The sequence below is a fragment of the Lissotriton helveticus genome, chromosome 6 (genome assembly GCF_964261635.1).
Source record: "Lissotriton helveticus chromosome 6, aLisHel1.1, whole genome shotgun sequence".
Lineage (NCBI taxonomy): Eukaryota > Metazoa > Chordata > Amphibia > Caudata > Salamandridae > Lissotriton > Lissotriton helveticus.
The window spans coordinates 1,832,635,802-1,832,661,430 of NC_136067.1; the positions used below are offsets into that span (position 1 = coordinate 1,832,635,802).

Consider the following 25,629-nt stretch of genomic DNA (forward strand, 5'->3'; position numbering starts at 1 on the left):
ATAAGCTGCGTTGCAGAGTTGTCAATGTGAATAAATGAGGGTATACAATTCAAGCTACCAAATCTAGCACAGTGAGACTCCATCATATGCTTCCATATCTAGGAAGTTGGATGGAACCCACTTCATGGGTATCAGCAGGGCGTGCTGTGATTTTGAACGGCAAGAGTAGAGTGAGCAGTTTTTCTGCTTGGGGGAAAAGCATCAGTTAATTTTGTCAATAGGAGTAATTTGGTGCTCAATAAAAGAGGGGGTATTTTCTATTGACCTTTGTCTGTAAAATGTCCTCCTTGTCTGTTTCTTCATCCATTGAAACAAATTGAACATTTAGGTGCTGTGCATCATGCTTTTCTTATGAGCCTTCATTACTTATGAATTGTTCTCCTCTAACTCCTCTATACCTGCTTGGGTGGAGGAGGTATCTTCTTCAACCTGTACAGGCAGCACCAAAGTGAGATTTACTGATGATGCCTTTATCTAAGGCTGCAACCTAATAGCGAATGTGGAAATTCTTGAGTAGTTGTTGATAGTGACTATATTGATGAGGATGTCATTGGCGATGAAGTTGTCCATGAGGAAGCCGTTATGTGGCAAAGTGACGGTTGATGATTACCCCTTTCTGAGACTTTTTGTTGCCTTTCATAATGAGCTTTTTACCATCAATACTGAGACTGCTAAAGATAGCTTCATAGGTGATTAAGTCACAACAGGTTTTATGTTCTTTTTTATGAGGTGGATGGTCGGTGAGGTAGTTATTGGTGAAGTTGTTGACATCTTGGATGTATGCAGTGTAGCGGAGGCACTCCAAGATATTCAGCAGAAAACCAAAGGCCTGAGAAGAGGTGGCGTTTTGAGAAAAGTTGTTTAGCTTCTCGAGGCAAAGAGTTTGATCATTCTCCTGAGCATGCAGGGATTCTAGATGCTTTCATTTGCTATAAAAAGGTGAATGCTTCACTTAAAGATGACTCTTCCTCAAAGTACATTGGCTTTAGGGCAAATCAGAATCTGTCCTCTCTGTCTTAAGAGTCGTTGAGGATAATTCACAATTTGGAGGCCTGTCATTCAGTTGAAGGCAAAACGTGTGTTGTACAGGTTCCTCATCTACTTAAAATTTTCCAGCCAATCTGCGTTTAAATGAGGACTCTTGGGGCAATCTTGAAGCATTGGCATTTTTGCAACATTAGACAGTTTCCCGGGTCCAACCCTCAAGAACAATGAAAAATAGAAATATTCATCTCTTTGTCAGTGGGAATGGATCTCACAAACCCTGAGAAGAAAAGATATAAAGGAAATGCATATTCCCGGAGTCCAAGGTTTCTAAATATCTTCAGGGAATAGCCCCTCATTATTCCTCCTTTCAAAATGTGCATTAGAAATTAAAAAAGCTATGGAGACCTTTGTAGAGAGGGGGCCTTAAATCCTCTCCACATGATTGGATCCCATAACAAGGTAGATAGGCTACAATACCCACAATGCTAAAATTAGTGTTAACTTTCATTACTTTTTAGTTTTGTTACTGAGTAGTCCCAATCAGGACAACATGGAATAACTCAAGCAAATTTATCTATGCAATATACAAAGTTGGACAAACACAAGATCCGCAGTATTCCATTATTTATCGCCACTGTACATTTTATTATTAGAAACTGGTCTATTGCTTTTTTTTTATTCCATTTTTTGTAGGTATGGAAGGCAGATGTGCTGAGAAATGCAAACGAATATCCACAGCATCGCAAGAAGAGGAAGAGATCACAAGTGGTTAGTGAATCTAAGATTATTGTACAGTGTACTTGCCAATTGTAACATCTAATACCTTTCAGTGATCAGAAATACATTTTTGTTAGGGGTTTTCGTGTGGATTAAATTACCTCTACAAAATTGCCTCCCTTCACCATTGCCCAACACAACCAAGGATCCTATCCTAATATTATTTCCAGTGTATTCACTCCACTGTGATATTGTCTGGCATTCATGCTGTGTTCACCTGGCTGTTCATAGTTTTTTTATTGATAATTTGTATGTTTTTGACCACTCATATTCATTAATGGTTGAGGCAATGTGTGTGGCATTTTTGACTAGTTCTGCTTTAATCATGAAATCTAATATTGGATAAGGAAAGGGACATATAGATGAACATAGATCGATGTGCACAGTTATAAGAAACATACACAATCGTTTTTATAAAAGACATCATTATAAGCCAGAAGAGCTGAAATCCCTACAGTGCACTGGGATCTGCTATGAAATCCCTCAGAAGGTGTCAACTTTGTGATATATTTAGTTGAAATTAAATCACTTCTAAACATGCCTCAATGTGATGAGAGACACAGCAGACCTGCCCTGCAGACCTCTGGCCTACTGGACTAGATAATGCTTGATTACCAGTCTCCAGAAATCAGAATCTATAAGTAATTTTTAATGTTAATCGATCCATAGCGCCACACACTCTAACTGGGTCAACGGTGGCACTTTCTATCTCAGACTCCTCAACATAATGTTTGATATTTCCTATTCCTGAAGCAAAGACAACAAGAATAAAACACTCTGATCCAGGGTTTCACTAATGAGATCCTCTCCGCAACACTTAATACCTTTATCAGAACCTGTTATAACTTCTACCCTCGGTTTCCAGGGACCTTCATAATTTGGAACCACTGGGCCTGTATCCTCATTCCCCCATGCCATGCTGTGTGTGCCTATCAACAGATTAATTGCATATGTGACACTATTTATAGTTTAATGTGCTATCCATGATGTGGACCCTGCCTAAACTATTTTATTTAAATAACCTTCTTAGGACTCTTTGTTCTACCGATATTTGCTTCACACTTACTGAAATGAATATAAGCGTCTCCAGTCACTGATCACACAGACAGTGTATTTCACCGTTGTGGAATCCACACCTGCTAGATTGCTGAAAACTAGAGATGATCATGCTCTATGATGAGTTATTAATCCCCACTTATTTGCAACCAACAGGCTGTGAGTTGAGTTACTGTCCGATGTACATTCCCATCTCCCATTCCCATTATGAGATCTCTCAAAATAACTACACCTGGGTATCCTTACTTTCTTCTTCAATTGCAGTGTAACATGTGGTCACAGTCAGAGATTATAAACCACTCTCTGTTGTGGACCTCAAGTCATAGTTCTTCTAAGTCTATGTATCCCTCTGACCGCAAAAAATTTGTGAGACTTCATTCTAAAAAATAGTTTACAATTACAAAACATTTGGAAGTTTACCTTCTGCTTTGATGTTAACGAGATTTTGCCGTTGCCACGAACATCAGATAATTCTTCAAATTCAATATCAAATATTTGTTTTCATGTCTACTGACATTTTGCAATGAAGAATTTAGATAATATATTTTTGTAAGTATTGGAACTGTGTGTCCCATCTCTTTCTGTTTTTTTGGGAGCCTCAGCTAAGCCACTTAAGAAGTCCTTCTGGATAAACATGGCACTATACCGATAGGACTCTGAGGGCTCTTTAAAGCAATTATAGCCCTCTGTATGTCTGGACGTTGTTCGTAAGAAGTACAATTGTTAAACAAGTATTGGCAAAGCCAGAGGTCTCGCCTATGTGAAATCTATCAGCATTGCCAATGTTTCTTAGCCATGTTGCAACATGGCTGAAAGTAAAGAAAAAAAAGCTGTATGACACAGCCAGTCATAGCGCTTTGTTTTTTGTAATGTTTCTTTACTTTCATCCATGCTGCATTGAAGCCAACACTGCGGTACAATATGGCAAAAAAACAATGACAAAGTCAATAGATCTTGCATAAGAGAGACCTGTTGACTTAGTCAATACTTATTTCTCTTCCAAGCGCTAGTGCGCTATAGGCTGCCTTGTTGGAGTAGCGGGAAACCCCTACTGCTCTTTTCATTGCTACATCACATTGTCAGGTTGAGTACACGCTGGTGACACGTGTAAGCAGTGCGTCCATGTGTGAACCACAGCTGCCTGTCGCAGCACTGTATCTGATGACGTACGGCTTCGTGCACCACCATGACCGACCAATACACATGGATTCACATGCTAAGGGTCTTTCAGAAGAGCAATTAATTTGATTATGCGTAAATAAACTCCAGCCTCGGGACGGAATTAGCGGGATGTTTTTTAGTCACAGGCAGAAGCTGGATCGATGGCACAATAATGCCTGAGTGCTGGACACAATAACGGTAATTTATGGCCGGCGTTGCCCATAGTCTGTTTCACTTTCATTTTGCTCTGTTGCTGGGCCTCTTTTTTTGCCACTATCTGAAATGGAAAGTGGATGCTGGGAGGCAGCTGCAGTTGCTGCATGAAGAGGGGAAAGGTTATCCAAAATGGCACTTACCATGGTGCAGAGGATAAGTGCCCCCCCACCCACCACCATCCCTTTTTGAACACATCTGGCTTTCCAGCTCCTGTAGTGTCAAAAGAAATGAAGCCTTGTACTATTAAGGTGTTTGTATAGCATATACTATAAACTGGACTAGTGCCTGATGCTCTCGAATTGGTTGGCAAGTCTGGTGGCATTGAGTTCTGAATGAAAATGTTTCCACTTTTAAAAACAGACATCTGTTTCATCCGGGTATGCTGTTTTTTGGAATTGTTGAATCTGAGCAGCTCTTCCTGAACATCAACACCGATTTAGCAGGCTGTGCCTTGGTGCATTTCAGTGTTTGCTCATTGTAAACGCTCTCACTTTAAAGTCACACTAAAGCAAAATAAACACCAGGCTCCCTCGAAGGCACAGCTTGACATTTGACCTCAGTCTTTGATTGCCCAGCAAATGTGACGAGATAAGGACAAGATTTAAAGGCCAGTTTATTACAGAAAACAAGTTTGTGGAAGAATGCAGTAAACACTGCTTTAGCATTGGGAACAGCAAATATAAAGAAAGAAAAAATGAGTTACAAACCACAAAGCCAATGGCAAGCAAAAAGTGGAATGCATCCCCAGGTCAACTTTCTGAAACACCCCACGATGTCTGTAGCATAGCCAGACAACTGCGACATAAAAATGCTCTCGTTGCCATTTCTTATGTGTGGTTGGTTGCGTGAAGTGAGTGACTTTTGGGAACCAAATTGTAGTATTTAACAAACTAATCTTTCCATGGAGAAACCTTTAACTTTGTTTTAATGATTTTTCTTTTGTCATTTGACATTCAAAACAAACATTTTATTTACTTTAGAGAGAGCAAAGAGAAAGCGTAAGCGGAGTCGGAGCAGATCTTCTTCTGTTTCTTCAACATCGTCCTCTAGTACCTCATCGTCTTCTTCCTCTCACTCTTCATCCTCATCTTCATCCTCTTCAAGATCATCCTCATCATCCAGCACTTCAAGTAGTGCAGGTAAGTGATTTGGTTCTGTTGAAAAGGTTCATGGTTTGCAACAAGTGAAAGATACAGCAGCATTATAAAAATGTCTATTATTTCGAATAACAACTGTGTATTGTTTTCAATATTGGGTACTATCTCTAAAGAAACCAGCAACATAGAATACATCTGCAATCCACTTTATCAAATACTGTAGTAACAAAATACTTGAACATGTTAAGTTCATTAAGTGAACATTGGGCACTAAATGAGTTAGACTACACTATTTTAAATGCATTTGAGAGCCTACAATATCATTATAGCCCTTTCATGAGGACGGTAGCAGCTGTTGAAGACTATTTAACTGAGTTGTAGGCCTGGGTCAGATAGGTGGAATAGTCTAAATTAAACAGGTTGAAACAGGAGGCTAACTTTTCGAATGTCGAGCAGATGATCTGTACCTGGTTATTGCCCATCTGCTACCATAACATCTTCAGGGGAGCTCTCCACATTCTAGTGTCGTAATTAGGCTTTATTGCCCACACCTGCAGGCAGCAGCAGTTGTTAATTACCTCTTTACAGTTATGGACCCGTGCTGCAGTCAAGGGTGCATAGCATGGGGAGGTAATTAGCAGATGTTATTGCTCTGCAAGCAGGGCACAAGTCTGGAGTACACGCAGGTACACAGCATCCACCCACTATTTTCAGGGTGGACGCCGTCCACTATTTTCAGGGTGGACGCCGTGCACTATTTTCAGGGTGGACGCTGTCCACCCTGCAAGAAGTGGGCCTCACTGAAATATCCAAATTTTTGAAAGATCTTTTGCTACTTCCAACAAGCACACCTACTGTCCCAGTGCTTCTCGACACGGGCTGCAAATCGATCACGGACCAGGCGCGATTGCGGCCTCTGCTCTTGTGGGCCCGTTTATGGAGGGTACCGGAGCTAGCCTCCTACGCAGCTGGCCTGTCTGAAGTAATTGCAATGGAAGGATGGCATCGCATAAAATGGTTAAGAGACATCAAGAGCCTCCTGGTGGAGTTGGGCTTGGAAGACTGCTGGGTTACCCGCTCTGCCCCTCCAAAAGCCACCCTAAAAAAGATATATTGGGACTGGGTAACCAACAAACTCATTTGCTATCCCCGCCATTGCAATTCAACCGCTGCATTTCTACGAATTAAAGACGTTGTAGCACTTGAGCCCTACCTGGACTTAATCTCCATTCCCCTGGATAGGGCCCTCTATTTTAAACTCAGAGTGGTCACCTTACCTCTGGCTGACTTGGTGTCTAGGTGGAGATCCCCAACGGCTCAGCCCTCAGATTTCTGTGCGGTGTGTCTTACAAGGGTTGAGACAGTGGCACACTTCCTTTTTGAATGTCCCGACTACCGTGCCCCAAGGAAGCGCTGGCTGGTACCTCTATGCAGGCTCCTTGGCACTAGACAACATTTGGTGGCTCTCCGCATTTTATTAACTGATACTTCCCCTTTTATTGTCTGCGCTGTCTCCAAATTCCTAAAATGGGCTTGGATGATTCGAGCAAAAAGGCTTTCCATCTCAATTTAATCTTATTTTAATTATTTATTGTATTTTTATCTGACTGTTTTATGAAATTATAACTGTATGTCATTTTATTTAATTCTTGAAATTGCATTTTGTAATGTATTGCTTTTAAGATATTTACGTATCGAAATAAAGCCTTTTTCACTCAATATCCTGAACTTGTCCCGGTGTAATTTTCAGGCACTGGGACACATTCAGCATCACACCGGCACCTTGTCTGCTTTCTTTCAGAGCAGCAACGTGCAGGCGATGAGGGAGTATCGTATTCCAGACTCCAGCTGGGCCCATTACAAAGGCCGAATTTAAGGGCCATCAGGCCTACTTTTAGTCCACTATACTAGTTGGGAGCTATCTGAGCATCACATGTAGAGGCAAGGGAGGGGAAACAAAGGCACACAGCTTGTTACCTCTTCTCAAGTACTTGAGTGACATGCGTTTCACTTTGTTTAACCCCTGTATATATAAGAGCTATGCATGCACTGTAAGAATGTCAGATGTGCTGGTCTGTCCCAGTATTTACAGAAAAACATTTTAAATATATATATTTTTTATGGCACTAATCATCCTAATGCAGGGTGTAAGAGTGCTTTATATCACACATGCACATTATACCTTGACAATAAAGCGTATACATTTATAAATCGATATACATGACGTGTTACATAAGACAGGGTTACAAGGCGTAGGAGTCACATGTCCTTTATGGCTCGCTGTGCTATATTAGAAGAATTACAATTTATGAACTGCAAGGAACAAAATGATCTCTGTGTTAAAAACGGCACTCCACTTACCTAGCTACATAAAATAAAAATCTGTCATCTGCATGTTAGATGATGTGCTTTTGCAGGAGATACATTACCCCTCTATGCTACTTTGATTCAAAACTGGGACCAGAGAAAATACAGATTTCTTCAACAAATGCGTTACTCTCCAAAATCACCTTAGGATTTACTGGGCACACAAAGATCTCTGCAGCAGGTGCCTTAACCCCATAAGGTATTTAAAAATGCAGACTTTGCAGCCAATTAAACAGAATATATTTACTGCCACATTTCTCCTTGTTGTCAATTTCTTTGTGGCAGAGTTTTTACCAAATAAATGTGTAAATTGAGACCCACATTTTGTGTCTGTGGGGATGCGTCACTTTTTTGGCACAACACTAACGTAAATTCTCATTTGTTAAATCTTGTAATGCACTTATGATAGACCTGTGAAACATATTTGTGAGGTGTTAAGATCTGCTGTCACTCCTTGTGATGTCACTTCCTATGAGGTTACGGGTAGTGATGCCACTTCCTGGGATGCAGCGCCATATTGTTGCGCTGTGATGCCATGATGTTACTTGCATACTGCCTAACTTGGTTAGTCTCCCCACTAATTTTCTTAAGACTGGTGCCCCCTGCCCACAAGTAAATGCAATAATTCTGTTTGTACTCTTCTCCCCAAAATAGAGAGCAGTTAGTGAGCAGTAGCGGCCTCTCACTGCTACCTTTCAGCTCCTGCAGCACTCCCTATCTGTCGTTAACGCAAGGTTGTTGGGGGCTGCCCCCAGCACACCTAAGACAGGGGGTTGGCAGCAAAGAAGGACTCCTGTGCAGGCCTGTAACGGTAGCGGTAGCTTGCAAAGTAAGCACTCTGATTGACTGGTCACCTCATAACTTTCCATTAAGAGACCTATTTAGGGCCCGATTTAGACCTCGGCAGAAGATCCACCCGAGGTGACCTCCCACCCTGTAATGACCGTATTTTCCCTCGGTATGTTACCTTTACAAAGAATATTAGAATAAAGACTTACCTTTACTATGCTTTTTTTGATGGCATAGTCATTTACAACGCATGCATTTACTTTGCTTGGATTGTAAAAGAAGATGCAATATAAAAAGGGTTGAAAACGATCCCTAGAAAATGTGTGCAAAAGTGTTTTTTTGTATAATTCAATGTGCCTAGTTATATTAAAATACACTAGAGGGCAGTGTTAGGTTAAATTAATGGCCGTAGAAGTAAGTGGAGTTTACAGATTTGGAAACCTACAATCTCTAAAGCGATAATGTGCGTATCAAGAAAGGAACTGTGTCGCAGAATTTAGTGGAATTTAAATTCGGTTCCGTTTAAAAAAAAAAAGAGAATGTTCACTTCACATACAGGCCAGTGAAATCTTACCAAATGAGACGAATGAGGGAAGTAAAGGGCGCTGAAATAAGGAAAGAAATGCCCTGTTATTGCTTTAATTACAAAACTCGTTTCATTTGTAGTTTACTATGATTTGATTGGCTTGTATGTGAACATCCATTTCTATTGAAGAGGAGCGGAATACAAATTCCACTAAAGTTCTGCAGCACAGTTTCTCGATGCCAAAGTTTTTGAATTTTTATGTCTCGCCTGGCGATAGCAGCGCGCATGCGTTGCTCTCTCCATGCGAGGGCTTTTTGGAATCAATACGGATTCCAGATGTGCACGCGGACGGACAGAAGATGTGCACGCGGGGACTGTATGCTTTACATGTCGCGTGAGACGGACACACTATATTTTTCACCCTGGTGACAGCTTGTCTCACCTCCCAGCTCCTGCACGCTGCCCCTTTCTCCTGTGGCGCACTGACTAATGCTCTTCCTTCCACAGTCTCCCACCCACACGCACCACCCACCACTTTCCTTCTCCTCCCACCCACACACTGCCCTGCCTGCCCTCCTCCTCCACCCACACGCCACCCACCCCTCCTCCTCCTCCTCCCAAGTATGCTATGCAGCGCCATCCGACTTCCTCTGAGTCAGACGGGAGCCGAGAGCGGCACGTGTCTTGGGCAGCCATGCTCCTCCTCCGCTGGACTGGTGCTCTCATGGAGGGAAAGGCGTGATATTCTTGGGAGTGCCATCTCTCTGGGGACTTGCGGCCACAGGCTGAGGGCGAGGCAGGACCTGCTCTGTACAGCGCGTGCCTCACCACGAGGAGGGGCTGTGGAAGGTAAGGGCGTGCGGGTTCGGCTTCTCCTAAATTATTTATTGTGTGTTGCCTTACATCACAGTTCAGTTTGAAATACAGTCAAAAGAATTGATGTTTAACTGTCAAATACAGGGCATAGCTTCGGTCTCATGTAACTTCAAAGTCCTCAGGGTATATAGCTCCCCCTAGTCAGTTTTAGCATCGCAAGACCTTCCTTCTCGCCTCTCAAAATAAATCATCATGGTGTATGTGTGTCCCCGTCTGACCTTTCCCTTTCATGCCCCAGTATCTGTCCGACTGATACTTTTCTGATATGTTTTCATATATTTGCACACATCAGTGACTATTGAGAAAAAACAACTCTATCTAGCTCCTGGAAGTGCAACACGGGTTTAGTATGTGGGGATGTGACTTTATTAACTGGAAGTAGACTGTGTACGCAAATGAATTAAACATAAGTGCAATATTATCGTAGATGGTTGCGTTCGAGGTATCAGATCACCACACGCAGGACAATAAAAGCACATTAGGAGGGATAAGAGCTGGTAATTGGTAGTTATTTTGGATAGTTTATTGCGATTAGTTTTAAAATTGCCTGGCCGACTTTCTACTGGAGAAAAAGGGATTTAACAATGTCATATCCTGGAAATATACAGGTTCTCATCTTCACGTTGTTAGGACGCCGGTAAGCTTTGGGTGGCTTACATTTACTTATTGTTGTGTGCATTGGTATAAGTGAACTGAAATATCTCACAGTTTTGTGTCGAGTCTAAATACATTTGCGTAACGTGAGCTCAGCTCCCCCTGTGTGAGCATCTTTGGAAGCCACGCCCACTTCCAGAGTCTGAGAGCAAGGAACCACAAGTGTTTGTTTTAAAAGCACACGTTGGTCATGTCACCCTACAGTGACCTCTGTTGCCTGAAATTAACCTGCTGCAGTGCTGGCAAGCTCCACTGCGGCCTTTTTGGATCAGCAGCGCTGGGCGTAGAACCAAAACCAGTTGTGGACGTGTTGCAGTCACATAGGGCACATTACAGCCAGTTATGAAGGAGAACATCAAAACAATTTTATTTTTTTCTTAAATAAGTTTTATTTGTCACGGTTCACATAAGCTGCATAGATCTTCAATCCGGAGACTACTGCACACATCAACTATACAAGAAGAATGACGTTGACATTTTATGAAAGTGAATAAACCATATTAGAACACACCTCCCCCAACTCCCCTCCTCCACCCCCGATTGCGCCCATGCCACACAGTAAAATTAACAATACCTCCGGAGTGAAACAACAATCCCATTGGCCACCCAGCAAAGTCCGGTTTCCACACACCCATCAATCCGGCAATCGAACATCTCCCTCCGGTGGGGGATCTAGGTCCAGACCCCGGTAGCCTGCCCACCTTTTCCAAATCTTATAATGCTTGCGGGGGCACCCCCTGGCACTGAAGACCGGCTGTTCGAGCCCCATACAAAAATCCATCCCATTCCTCCATGCAGCCAAAGACGGAGCCCGGGGCACCCTCCGAGCCCTGGCAATATCCCTCTTCGCCAACGTGAGACCCAATAACAAGAGGTATCCATTGCCCCCAACTCCCTCCATGACGTGTAGCAGGGCCAGGCGCGGCGTGTAGGGAAGCTCCCAGCCCAACACCTCCAACAGGCAGGAGAACACTCTCCTACAGAAGCGATGTAGTGAAAGACCACTCCAGACTGTGTGCAGAAGTGCGCCCTCCTCCCGCCTACATCTGAGACACTCAGGGGATTCGATCATTCCAGCCCTCCACCAACGCACTCTAGTGAAATACACTCTGTGTAAGTATTTGAATTGTATCAACCGCAGGCGCATGGCTATTGCCTCCCCCCGCGGGCTCGCTAGAGCCTCTGCCCAGTCCTCCTCCTCCAGATCACCCATGTCCTCCTCCCATGTTGTCTTAAGCCTCTGCAGATTTGTGGAACAGTGAATGACTGACGTCTGGTATATGCGAGAAATCTTGCGGTCCAGTAGTTCCCCCATAAAGACCTTCGCTTCTATGGGGCTTAATTCGGGGAGAGACTCCAGGCCTTCCAGACTAGGTGCCAGAGCGTGTCGAAACTGCAGGTATCTGAATAACTGGGATCGTGGCATCCCATATTCGTCCTGCAGATCCTGGAACGATTTAAGTGTCAGATCTGTCATCACGTCCCCCAGAGCCGAAATACCTATAGAGTCCCATCCCTGGAAGCCCTGCAAGACTGCCAACTGAGGCAAACGCCCGTTGCCCCAGAGAGGAGACTCCCGGGTCAAGAAATTCCACCACCCCATCCTGCCCTGAACCTGCCTCCAGATGTGAAACATCACTCGCATGACAGGGGGCAGAATCTTCCGAAGCGGTGCGGAATATAGGAGCGTGTGTAGGTGTTTGTTGCCCATAAGCTGCCGCTCAACTGCATAGGCTGGGTCCCCCTTATCCCCGTACCACCACTCATTGAGGACCAGCAAGTGTGCGGCTTGGTAATAGGAGAGGATGTCCGAAGTAGCAAGACCACCGGCGTAAGTAGATAAAAAAACAGGTGTGTAGGGCCACCCTCACAGCGCCCCCTTCCCACAAGAACCCTCCCAGCGCTGAGTTTACCTGTTGGAACCAGCGGCGTGAAATCTGGTAGGGATGATTCTGTAATTTGTAAAGAAGACGGGGAAGCGCCACCATCTTGAAGATGGCCGACCTACCATATATAGTTAAGGGCATGCGGGACCACACCTTAAGGTCTTCCCGGGTTCGATCCCACACCAGGACCAGATTACGTTCCCTGGATACTGCTGGTATGTCGGACAAAAAGACCCCCAAATACTTCAGCCCCCCTGTCGCCAGTTGAAGGGATGAGGCCCATGCTCCCACCCACAGCCCCCACCCCCCCCTCAGAACCCACAGCGTGGACTTGCTTGGATTCATGTACAACCCAGAGGTCTCACTGAAAATCTGTAGGATGCGCAGCAGCTGTGTCCTCGACCTATCCAGATCAGTAAGAAAGAACAAAACGTCGTCTGCGTAAAGTGCTATTTTAACTGTGAGACCCGGCGCCCATTCAAACCCCTGAAGTTGGGCATCAATGCGCACCCAGGCCGCCAGCGGCTCCATGGCGAGCGCAAAAAGGTAAGGGGAGAGGGGGCAGCCCTGGCGCGTGCCTCGCTGGATAGAGAAAGGGCGAGAAATCGCCCCTCCTACCCGCACCAAAGCTGTTAAGTCAGTGTAAAGCAGCTGCAAATAGGCCAGAAAACGCGGGCCCAAATTCAGTTTCCGCAGCAGAGCAAACAAGTACACCCAGCTCAGGGAATCAAAGGCCCTATCCATGTCAGCCAGCAGTAGTACTGCCGGCTCCCCGAGCCGCCACTGACCGATACAGCAACGTGCGCGCACCTAATATTGTGGCAAGTCGCCCTCTGAGGCATAAACCCGGCCTGGTCCGGGTGTACTAGTGCGGGATATGTGGCCTAAGCCGATTGGCCAACGCCTTGGCCAAAACCTTCGCCTCCACATTAAGAAGAGAGATGGGGCGATACGATGTATGCTGCCCCAGAGGTCTACCCGGCTTAAGGAACACTACCACCTCCGCATGTCTCCAGTCTGGGGGAAGAAGGCCGCACTCCCGCGCCTCCTCCACCACAGGCCGAAAATGTGGGGCCAGCTGTACAAAAAAACATTTTAAAAACCTCCCTGGGAAAGCCATTCGGACAGGGAGACTTCCCGGGATTAAACTCCCCCAGGGCCGTACCCAACTCATCGTCCGACAGAGGCCTATCTAGTTGGTCTCGCACCTCATCCGAGACGGTCTTAGGGGAAGGACATCTATGAACTTCATAGTAACCGCAGCTGCCAGACATTCTTTTGGCGCGTACAGGTCCTACCAATATGCTGCAAAGCTCTACGCAATAGCTGGGGGCTCGAGAATCGGCGCTCCCTCAGGGTCAAGGATCCGCGGCAGAGGCTAGGCGTGCAGGGTACCCTGGCATAGGCGGTGGAGCATCTTGCTTGACTTATCCCCACATTGATACACCCTACTACGTGTTGCCAGCCAGGCCTGACGAGCCTCATCCATCAGTAGTGCTGCATATTGTTGCTGAGCCAACACTAGTTGCCGTCTGGCCGGGCCGCCGTCCGCCTCTCCCCTCTATGTTCCAGCGCCTCTACTTCCGCCTCCCGACGCACCACGTCCCTCAGCCGCTCCCTCCACGCAGCCACACACCACGAAATATCTACTCCTCGCAGCGTAGGTTTTAGTGCCTCCCAAAGCACCGCTGGAGATTCGACCAACCCCACATTTATTACCAAATAATTATCTATCTCTTTGGCCAAGTGTTCCCTGTATTCCTCCTTCTGCAGTTGCCACCCCGACATACGCCATCTAAGTGGCTGCCGCCCCGGACCTATCTGGAATGTGAGAGCACCGGGTAAGTGATCCGACAAGCCTCTGGGCATAATATCTGCTGACAACACTCTGTGCACTAGCCCCCTGGGAACGAATATGTAGTCCAGCCTCGAGAATGAGTCATGTGAAGTACGTGTAGTCCCGGCGAAGGCCATGTAGGTGTCTCCATGCATCTGCCCAGTCCAGCCCCGTCACCGGGGAGTGTAATTTGGTAAGGGATCCTCCCACCCCATCAGTGTCCCCGTTCCTCCATCTATCCTGACTCAGCTCCATCACGCCGTTCCAGTCCCCTCCTACAACAGAGAGTGTATCCGGCATGTCCCCCCACAGAGTTAGAATTTGTTCCACTAAAGACCACTGTAATGGCCGTGGAGCATATACGCCGTCCAGCGTCAAGACATCTCCCCCAATTCTGCCCTGTATAAAGACATACCTTCCCTGCGTGTCCGACCAAAGTCGCTCATGCGCTTAGGGGACCTGGCGATGGATCAATATCGCTACCCCCCGCGAGCCCTGTGTGAAGCCTGAATGAAATATATGTTGGTATCCGTACCGCTGTAGGCATAGGGCTTTAGTACCCAGCAAGTGTGTTTCCTGGAGCAGGAGCACGTCGGCCTCAGCTCGTTTGGCATATTGAAGAATGGCCCCTCGCTTTACTTTATCCAGTGCCCCACGAACATTCCAACTTACTACGCGCAGGGAACCAGGGGTTATCCGCCTTTCCATTTTCGTGCCAGAGATATCAACTGACTTATGCCCTCGTGGCCTGTGCATGTGTTCCCCGGTGTGTAGGATGTGTTACAAGCAACCGGCATGGACGCGCAATCAAACAAACGAAACAACCCCCCCCTCCCCAACAAACCCCCTACCTCCCACCCCATACCTCACGAACATGGAAGTATCTGCCGCGGTCGGATAGTAGCCTAGTCCCCAACCGGGGGACAGGAACCATACCTTCCAATGCATCCCCAACTGACCACCTATAACCCTCGGGCCTTACCCCTTCCCGCCCACCCCTGTGTGACCAGGTTCCCAACCCAAGAAATGTGCCTATATGGACATCAATTATTTACAACAAGGGGTGGTGATGGACAGAGTCTCTGAATTAAGCAGAGTACTCTCACCCAGTCAAGAGATCAGGGCTAGATCCAACACCGTTTTTTAGCTCATTGCACCATCCCAGTTTCAGAACCTGGCTGTATGCAAATTAGTCTGTCCCTGGCCCAGTGCATCATGGGAACAGGGCAGACCAGACTACAAAAGCCAATTCTTGTGGACATCAAAACACAGTCTCTAGAGTCCCAGCCCCTGCCATACCCACTGATCAGTCTGCCGCAGCCTGTCTGTCCGGTGACATACCCCACTGCCTGGGGGCGGAGCTGGGCAGAGAATGACGCCTGGACCTCGATCTCCTGTTGCCTCTCTGCTGGCCTCGGGGGCCCCTCCAGGCCACCTCACTCGACGACGAGTCTGATTCCCTGCCAGGTGGCGTGTGGACCCGCACTGTCACAGCCTTGTCTGTCCATTTAAAGACTTCCTCCGGAGAGTCGAAGAAATAGGTGCGAGATCGGTAGACCACCCTCAGGCGGGCCGGAAACAACAGCGCGTACGACAGCTTGAGGTCTCGGAGGCGAGCTTTGGCTGCCAGAAAGGATTGTCGCTGCTGCTGCACCAGGCGCGTGTAGTCTGTGAATATAAGGATACTTGCTTTATCACAGGTGTGGGATTCCTTAGCTCTGGCCTGCTTCAGGATAGTGTTGCGGTCCATATAATTCAAAAACTTGGCGATGATCGGCCGCGGGCGGGCCCTTGCGGAGGCTTCTGCATGAGGGCCTTATGGGCCCGCTCCACCACGAAGCAGCAGGAGAGGGCATCTGGGGGGTAGCCAGCCACCGTGTCAGGAAACGCTCCACGCTGTCTCTCTCGCATCCCTCCGGGAATCCCACAAAGCGAAGGATGTTGCGCTGACCCCGCCCTTCAACATCCTCAGCCCGCAACGCCAGACCTTTCTGAATATTCTCCATGGCTGCCACTTTCTTCTTTAAGGTCGTGACGTCGTCCTCCACCTCCGATTTGCGGGTCTCGGTCGCCGTAATGCGTTCCACCGCTTTACGCAAATTCTGCCTCAGCAGTATGACATCAGAGCCCACGGCCCTGATCTTGGCGTCAAGTATGTCCCTGGACTGGGTAATGGCTGCCAGGAGCGCCGCGTTGTCCGGTACCTGTCCCTTAGTTCCCGCAGTCCCTGCCGCAGCACCCGCTTCAGTGAACTTGTCAATGGTGCCCTGCTTGGTGTGGCCTCTTCCGCCCTTATCGTGTGTCATTGTCGTATAACAGGTGCTTCCCCATGGTACTTAGGGGCGGCCACCCAGAGGGCCGAGCGTGGAAACAGCTCGAAAACCAGGAAGCGTTTCTCCAAGTCAATGGTCTCACCCACCAGGCCACTCAGCAGGTTTCGACCGCCACGAGGACACGCAAAAAGGCTGTCCGTTCACCCTCACCCCAACCACGGAGGACCTCACCTCTCTATGGCCCGACCCAACCACCGATAGGCGCCACTGTTCTTGGCAATGTCCGGGGTGCCGCTAATGCTGCTGTATTAGTTATGCCCAAGCGTACCTATGCCTACGGGCGGTGCTGTGTCGCCCTCCGCTTCTTCTGGGGCTCCACTGGGCAGCACGCCTGAGAACGCCCAATGCCCAGCGCGCCCTACTATCGCCAGGCGGCCTCGGGACTCCAGGTTTCCCAGATCGGATGTCTGAACAGTCGTGGGCCCCGGGGCGCCACCCCTCCTCAACTACCGCCCTACTCTGTTCAAAATATATGTTCAGCGTCTTGCCATACTAATCTGGTCCTTCTGGTGCTCTTTAATGTCATATGCTGTTGACACTCAGAACCTTTTCGATGTCCAGTCATTTGGAGCCTGAAAGTACTTCCACAAGTGTTGCACTGCAGTGCAGTGTGCCCAAGATGAGTGCCAATTCATTGAAATTAAACACAGATAAGACCGAGGTCATCTTAGTAGATGAACAATTCAATCTGATGGCTTCGGACCAGAGTCCTGCTCCGCCTACTGTTCCGATGGTGAGGAATCTTGCTTTTCCCATTGGCCAGTAAGTCTCTCTTACTTTACAGCTAGGCAGAATCGCTTCTGCCTGCTTGTGTGTGCACCTGCTAAGAAAGGTACTTCCTTTTCTCCCTTTGTCTGCAATCAATCAGTCATTGAGTTGGTAATCCTTCAGCATCGTGAAAGAACTCGCCTCCCCCAGCTTCAGCACGAATGACATCCCGCCATCGCAAGAACTCTGTGACTCACTGGCCATCTTCTTCCACTGCAAGATCGCAGACATCCACGACAGCCTCGGGACCCAGACACCGACGACGGACGCCGACACCCCAAACTCAACACCCACCAAACACACCAACTTCCTGCTCTCCTAGAACCATGTCAACGACGAAGACACCATCAAAATCATGAACACCATCCACTCCGATTCTCCTTCCGACCCCTGCCCCCACTACATCTTCAACAAAGCAAGCTTCATCATCGCACCCCAACTCCGAAAGATCATCAACAGCTCCTTCGAGACCGCCACCTTTCCGGAGAGCTGGAAACACGCCGAGATCAACGTCCTTCGCAAGAAACCCAAGTCGGACCCAAAGGACCTCAAGAACTTTCGACCCATCTACCTGCTCCCGTTCCCGGCGAAAGTCATTGAGAAGACCGCCAACAGAAAACTGACCCACTTCCTGGAGGAGAACAACATCCTGGACTCCTCCCAATCTGGCAATCTCAGCACCGAAACCGCCCTCAACGCCACCACCTACGACATCAGGACCCTGCTGGACAATAGCGAAACCGCGGCCCTCATCCTCCTGGACCTCTCGGCCGCCTTTGACACCGTTTTGCCACCACACCCTACGCACACGCCTCCACGCAGGGATCTGTGACAAAACCCTGAACTGGATCACCTCCTTCCTCACCGGCAGAACCCAGAGAGTCCGTCTCCCCCATTCAGATCCAAAGCCACCACGATCACCTGTGGCGTACCCCAAGGATCATCCCTCAGCCCGACCCTTTTCAACATCTACATGGCCAACATCGTCCGAGCGCCCCACCTCAACATCATCTCGAACGCCGATGACACCCACTGATCCTCTCCCTCACCAAGGACACGGCCACCGCCAATTCCAACTTCCAAGAGGGAATGAAGGCCGTCGCAGAGTGGATGAGGACCAGCCGCCTGAAACTGAACTCTGACAAGACGGAGGTCCTCATCCTTGGCTCCACCCCCTCCGCATGGGACGACTCCTGGTGGCCGGACACGCTGGGAGCTGCCCCGACACCCACCAACCATGCACGCAACCTGGGTTTCATCGTGGACTCAACGCTCTTCATGACCCAGCAAGTCAACGCTGTCTCCTCCTCCTGCTTCAACACCCTCCACATGCTCCGCAAGATCTACAGATGGATCACCACCGAAACCAGAAGGACGGTTACCCAAGAACTCGTCAGCAGCAGGCTGGACTACGGCAATGCCCTCTACGCGGGAACCACGGCCAAACTTCAGAAAAGACTCCAGCGCATACAAAACACCTCGGCATACCACATCCTCGGAATCCCTCGCCACAGCCACATCACCACCCACCTAAAAGCCCTGCACTGGCTCCCGGTCAACAAGAGGATCACCTTCAAGCTCCTCACCCACGCCCACAAAGCACTCCACAACGCCGGACCAGCGTACCTCAACAAACAACTCACCTTCTACACCCCGAACCGCCAGCCTCGCTCCGCTGTCCTCGCCACCATCCCGCGCATCCGCCGAACGACCACCGGCGGCAGATCATGCTCCCACCTCGCCGCCAAGACATGGAACACCCTCCCCATCCACCTGCGACAGACTCAGGACCTGCTGACCTTCAGGAGACTTCTCAAGACCTGGCTGTTCGATCAGTAGCTGCTTCATACCCCCCTTCTAGTGCCTTGTGACCCTCACGGGTGAGTAGCGCGCTCTATAAATGTTCTGATTGATTGATTGATTGATTCTTTCCCTCCTGGACTGTGGCAGTTTACTTTACCACAGATTACCTAATTACCTTTTGGACTATTTGCAACACAATTAGAATACTGCTGAATGACTTAATTTTGTCTTCCTTTGCTTAATAAACATTTCTCCTTTTATTATTTCACTTTATGAGGTATTTCTAAACGCTTAGTTTCTTCCAGTCTCTCTGTATGATACATTGTGACTTTCATTCTTTGGGGGGCTTCATACTTGCCATCTTGTTTCACGCTCAGTAGACTGTTGCCCTATGTGTGCTTTAGACTCTTGGTCCTCCCACACATCTGGCTTAAAAGGATCAGAAGTTGTTCCTTTTCACACTTGGCTGCTCGACAATGGAATGATTTTCTACAGCACCTTGGCCTTATTTGACAACCATTTGATTTCTGCAAATCACTAAAAGCTTGCTTATTTTTTAGTACATTTTTCTATCCCTCTTATTATTGTCTACTAATATTCGCACTAGGATACCTTTATGGGTAAAATGCACACTCTATAGATATTTAAGTTTTAATATTGGTACTAACAATTTCCTGGTTAGAGAGACTGCAGCATCTGTGCTAGCATACCATCTTAAAATTGTTTAAAAGGCAGATATTTGTGGAATTAAAATTATTAAGGAAATATTAATTGTATATAAAATTTCTGTTGTAAAGTCCTTTGATAAATGTGTTATATAAATGACAAAGAATCATCTGCTTAAAAAAATTGTACATAAGTTTCTTCATTAGGTTTGCTTTGTAATGTATTCGTCCAACATCTGCAGCAGTGATACATTTTATACTTTTGCGTTTTGTGTTTTATAGATTCTTCCAAAGTTAAATCGAAAAAGAAGAAAAAAGAAAAGCAGAACAAAAAGGTAAGATGAAAAAAATATATATATATATATATTGACTGAAAAAAACATAGGTTTCAGGGGCGTTATAGTTAGCTGGACATTTCACTCGTACAAAACCATTGAAATTCCCCCGTTATAGTTAGTTTAGCTAGCTATAACGTGCGAGCCCGCAATGCACTGCTGATGACGTCACTTATTACATCACTCATGACATGGTCAGTGACATCACTCATGACATCACTGATGACATCTCAAATGACATCACTGATGACATCTTCCAGTGAATGTGTGTTTTTCTGAAAATTAAATATGTTTTGTATATGTATATCTCAAGGTCGATGGAAGAATAAATGGGTATATAAGTGGATGATTTTTTTGTTGTTGTAAAAATTGATTGTATAACGGACTGATTAAGTGTATCTTACTGAATACATGGGTTAGTGAGTAATGTTTAAATATGTAAATATCTGTATCAGTCTCTCACTTTCTGTATAAGTGGCTGCATCGGTTGGTGAGTAGCTACATCAGTGTCTATATGGGTTATTACTTGGTTTTTCGAGTATCAGTATGACTGTCTGAGGGTCTGTATGGTTCAGTGGGGGGTATTACTTAGTGCATAGATGCATGAATGAGTGAGTCACTGTTTGTATGTGTTGAAGACAGTATGTGTGCAGGACTGTATGGGTAGATGAGTGTGTGTATGGGTGTGTTAGCGAGTGAATCAATAGTGTCTTTATAAATAACTACATATATTTTATACTAGTATGTGTGAGTATTGGTGTATATAAGTGAGTATATGTGAGAGTGAGAGTTTGGAAAAGTTCCTGTATGAATAAGTATGTGTTTCTATAAGTGATTGTTTAAAAGAGTAAGTATGTGTACGTTTCTGTAGAAGTAAGTGTGGTGGTGTGTATATAACTGTATATGCAAGTAAATGGATGTTTGTTTCTTTATTAGCATGAGTGACTATGTGTGTGAGTAACTCTATGGATGAGTGGCGGTGTGTAACAGGATGTATAGGCGTATGAGTACATATGATGAGTGAGTACATGCATGAGTGACTATAGGACTGTTGGTGAATGAGTAGATGTGTATGTAGATCTTGGAATTACTAAATAGGTTGTTGTAACTGGTATTGGTATGTCCATTGTTTTGAAAATTTTAGTTTCTATTTTTGAATGTGTTTATCAAGGGTTATATTACGCTGAGAGGAGGTCTGCCACTCTATCACAAGGATGATGTCATCAGTGATGTCATTTGAGATGTCATGAGTGATGCCACTGACCATGTCATAAGTGATGTAATATGTGACATCATCAGCAGTGCATTGCGGGCGCGCAAGTAGCTGAACTAACTATAACGGGGGAATTTCAATGGTTTTGTACGAGTGAAATGTCCAGCTAACTAGAACGCCCCTGAAACCTATGGTTTTTCAGTGAATTTCAAAGGTTTCTTAAATGCTAGTTTCTAACTATGCCTACAGAGGTAGGACATGTGAAGAAAGAAGAAAAAACGCACAGAAAGAAAAAAAAATGCAGAAAGAAGCACCAGAAGTCCTCAAAGACGAAAAAAATTGCAGGAAGAAGGAAAACGGTGCAGAAAGAACAAACAAAGGAGCAGAAAGAAGCCTTGTTGCAAAATCATCCTGTACCCTCAACTTTTTCAGATGGGTACTGGTGGTAACTTACTCTGACTAACCAGTCCTAGAGCCAGTGCTATGCTAAAAGACACTTAGAATACAGTGAAAACACCTACATACACTAGGGAACACTATGCATTACGGTACCCCTGTGATTACCATGGCCTCCTCTGTAAGACCCTAGTACATATTAGGGCAGGGGGATTAAAACTACCTTTTAAAACGCACCACAGGGCGCGTTTGCACACTGGTGAAGGGAGGGGTGACGTGTGCAAACACGCCCTTTGGCCGTTCTAATTTGGGGGATAAAGTCCCATTGAATCCTGAGAGTCCCTAGGGTCAAACTAGCTCACTTGGTACCTCCAGTAAGCTCCGTTGTAGAGAGGTGTAAAAAGGGGCACAGCCTGGACCACCTCTCTGCAACGCAGTGCAGTGGCGCTTACTAGAAGCACCTGGTGGGCTAGTTGGCCCCCAGGGGCCCTCAGGATTGTAGGGGAATTATTTCTCCAACTTAAAATGCGCCACAGGGCGTGTTTGCACACGTCACCTCAGGCCCCGTCGCCTCCCTTCCCCATTGTGTAATAACGTCCTGTGGCCATTTTAAGTTGGGAGATTAAGTCCCCTTGACCAACAAGGAACCCAACTTCCTCAGATGCATCCTGCTCAACACCCGCTCCGCCCTCAAACACGCCGTCGAACTCTGGGGCCTATTTGATACTAATGCCCCAGACGTCGCCTTCCTGACAGAGACCTGGCTGACCCCCTCCTCTGCACCTGACATCGCCATAGCCATCCCGGAAGGCTACAAGATCACCCGCAAGGACCGCCCCAAAAGAATAGGAGGAGGAATTGCCATCGTCCACAGAAACACTCCCAAAATCTCGTCACACGCCGACGACACCCTCAGCACCGCCGAACACCTGCATTTCCAGATCCACACCAACCCCAACACCACCCTCAGAGGCACCCTCATCTACAGACCCCCGGACCCCAACCGCAGTTCTGCGACTCCTTCACCAACTTCATCAGCACACACGCCCTCGCCTCCACGGACTACATCCTCCTCAGGGACCTGAACTTCCACCTCGACAACAACGACAACTCCTCCACCCTGATCGGCAACCTCGGACTCAGACAACTCGTCACAACACCCACTCACTCCGCCAGCCACACGCTTGATCCTGTCTTCTCAGAAAGCACCCACGTCTTCTTCGACTGCACCACCGAACTCCACTGGACTGACCACCGCTGCATCCATTTCACCTTCCAGAAATCCACCACACACCACCGCACCCAGCAGATGCCGCGCCGCAGCTGGGGCAAGATCACAGAGGACCAGCTAACCGTCGCCCAGAGCCCACCCGTGGACCCGACCAACCCGACACCGCAGCCTCAGACAATGGATCAATGACTGCGCCAACACCCTCGCCCCGCTCAAGAAGCCCTCCCCAGCGCCCACACCAGCAAGAGAGCCAGCTGGTTCACCAAAGACCTCCAGGCCTCCAAGCGAATCTGCCGAAAACTAGAAAAAAACTGGACCCGCGAAAGAACACCGGAAAGCTACACAGCCCAGAGGAACACCACCTGCCGACACCACAAACTCATCTGATCCGCCAAAAGGACCGTCTTCAGAGACCGCATAGACAACAACGCACACAACAGCAAAGAACTCTTCAGCATCGTGAAGGAACTCTCCAACCCCAGCTCCAACACCAACGACATCCCACCGTCACGAGACCTGTGTGACTCACTGGCCCCCGCCAGATAGCAGACATCCACGACATCTTCGATGCTGCCACCACCCCGGCAACCGCTGACACCACCGCTCCCACGACCACCGCCCGCACCAACCGCCTACTCGCCTGGACCAACATCAACGACGATGGCACCATCAAGATCATGAACACCGTCCACTCCGGATCCCTGGAAGACCCCTGACCACACCACATCTTCAACAAAGCCAGCAGCACCATCGCACCCCACCTCCGGAAAACCATCAACATCTCCTTCGAGACAGCGACCTTCCCGGAGAGCTGGAATCACGCAGAGATCAACGCCCTACTAAAGAAACCCAAGGCGGACCCCAAGGACCTCAAGAACTTCCAACCCATCTCCCTGCTCCCGTTCCCGGCCAAGGTCATCGAAAAGGCCGTCAACAAACAACTGACCAGCTTCCTCGAAGAGAACAACATCCTGGACCCGTCCCAGTCCGGGGGTTCGCAGCAACCACCGCACCGAAACTGCCCTGATCGCCGCCACCGACGACATCAGGATCCTGCTCGACAATGGAGAAAACGCATCCCTCATCCTCCTGGACCTGTCAGCCGCTTTCGACACAGTCTGCCACCGCACACTAAGAGCACACCTCCACAACGCCGGAATCCAAGAGAAGGTCCTGGACTGGACCACCTCCTTCCTCACCGGGAGAACCCAGAGCATCCCCCTCCCTCCCCCCCCTTCCGCTCCAAAGCCACCGAGATCAACTGCGGCGTACCCCAAGGCTCATCCCTCATGCCAACGTTGTTCAACATCTACATGGCACCGCTCGCCCACGTCGCCCGACAGCACGACCTAAACATCATCTCCTACGCCGACGACACCCAGCTGATCCTCTCGCTCACCAAGGACCCCCACACCGCCAAAACCAACCTCCACGAAGGACTGAAGGCTGTTGCCGACTGGATGAAAAACAACCGACTGAGGCTGAACTCGGTCAAGACGGAGGTCCTCATCCTCGGTTCCTCCCCCTCAGCCTGGGACGACTCCTGGTGGCCGACGGCACATGGAGCACTCCCCACACCCACCAACCATGCACGAAACCTAGGGGTCATCCTCGAATCCACACTCTCCATGGCAAAGCAGGTCAACGCCGTCTCCTCCCCCTGCTTTAACACCCTTCGCATGCTTCGCAGGATCTTCAAGTGGATCCCCACAGAAACGGTCACTCAGGCCCTCATCAGCAGTAGACTGGACTACAGCAACGCACTCTAAGCAGGAGCCCCGGCCAAACTCCTGAAACGACTCCAATGCATCCGGAACGCCTCCGCACGCCTGATCCTCGACATCCCCTGCCACAGCCACAGCCACATCACACCCCACCTGAAGGACCGGCAGTGGCTCCCCATCAACAAAAGGATAACCTTCAAGCTCCTCACCCACGCACACAAGGCACTCCACGACACCGGACCAGCGTACCTCAACAGCCGACTCAGCCGCTACACCCCCACCCGCCAGCTCCGCTCCGCAGACCGCGCCCTCGTCGCCACCGCCCCCCGCATCTGAAGAGGGACCGCCGGTGGCAGATCATTCTCCCACCTCGCCGCCAAGACGTGGAACACCCTCCCCATCCGCCTACGGCAGACCAAAGACCTCCTGACCTTCAGGAGACTCCTCAAGACCTGGCTCCTTGAACAGTAGCAGCGTTCCCCCCCCTCCACCCCCCCTAGTGCCTTGAGACCCTCACAGGTATGTAGTGCGCTTTACAAATGCTATGATTGATTGAGAGTCCCTAGGGTCAAAATAGCCCACTAGGTACCTCCAGTAAGCGCCGTTGCAGAGGGTGTAAAAAGTGGCACAGCCTGGACCACCTCTCTGCAACGCAGCGCAGTGGCGCTTACTGGAAGCACCTGGTGGGCTTATTGGCCCCCAGGGGCCCTCAGGATTGAAGGGGAATTATTTTCCCAACTTAAAACACACCACAGGGCATGTTTGCACACGTCACCTCAGGCCACTGTGTAAACGCGCCCTGAGGCCGTTTTAAGTTGGGAAATTAAGTCCCCTTGAATCTTGGGGTCCCTAGGGTCAAACTAGCCCACTAGGTACCTCCAGTAAGCACCACAGAGCTACGTTGCAGAGAGGTGTAAAAAGGGGCGTGGCCT

The 25,629-nt window shown here is 48.1% G+C and overlaps 1 protein-coding gene across 2 annotated transcripts in view; it reads left to right on the top strand.

Annotated features, from left to right (window-relative positions):
• LOC144763790 (uncharacterized) overlaps positions 1 to 25,629 on the top strand; it is a 95,955-nt gene that overhangs the window by 43,283 nt on the left and 27,043 nt on the right. For both annotated transcript variants that reach the window (XM_078649736.1, XM_078649737.1), the window contains 3 exons: positions 1,681 to 1,755; positions 5,178 to 5,336; positions 20,081 to 20,133. In XM_078649736.1, coding sequence (XP_078505862.1) covers positions 1,683 to 1,755; positions 5,178 to 5,336; positions 20,081 to 20,133 — 285 coding nt within the window. In that variant the 5' untranslated portion in view covers positions 1,681 to 1,682. The remainder of the gene's footprint in view (positions 1 to 1,680; positions 1,756 to 5,177; positions 5,337 to 20,080; positions 20,134 to 25,629) is intronic.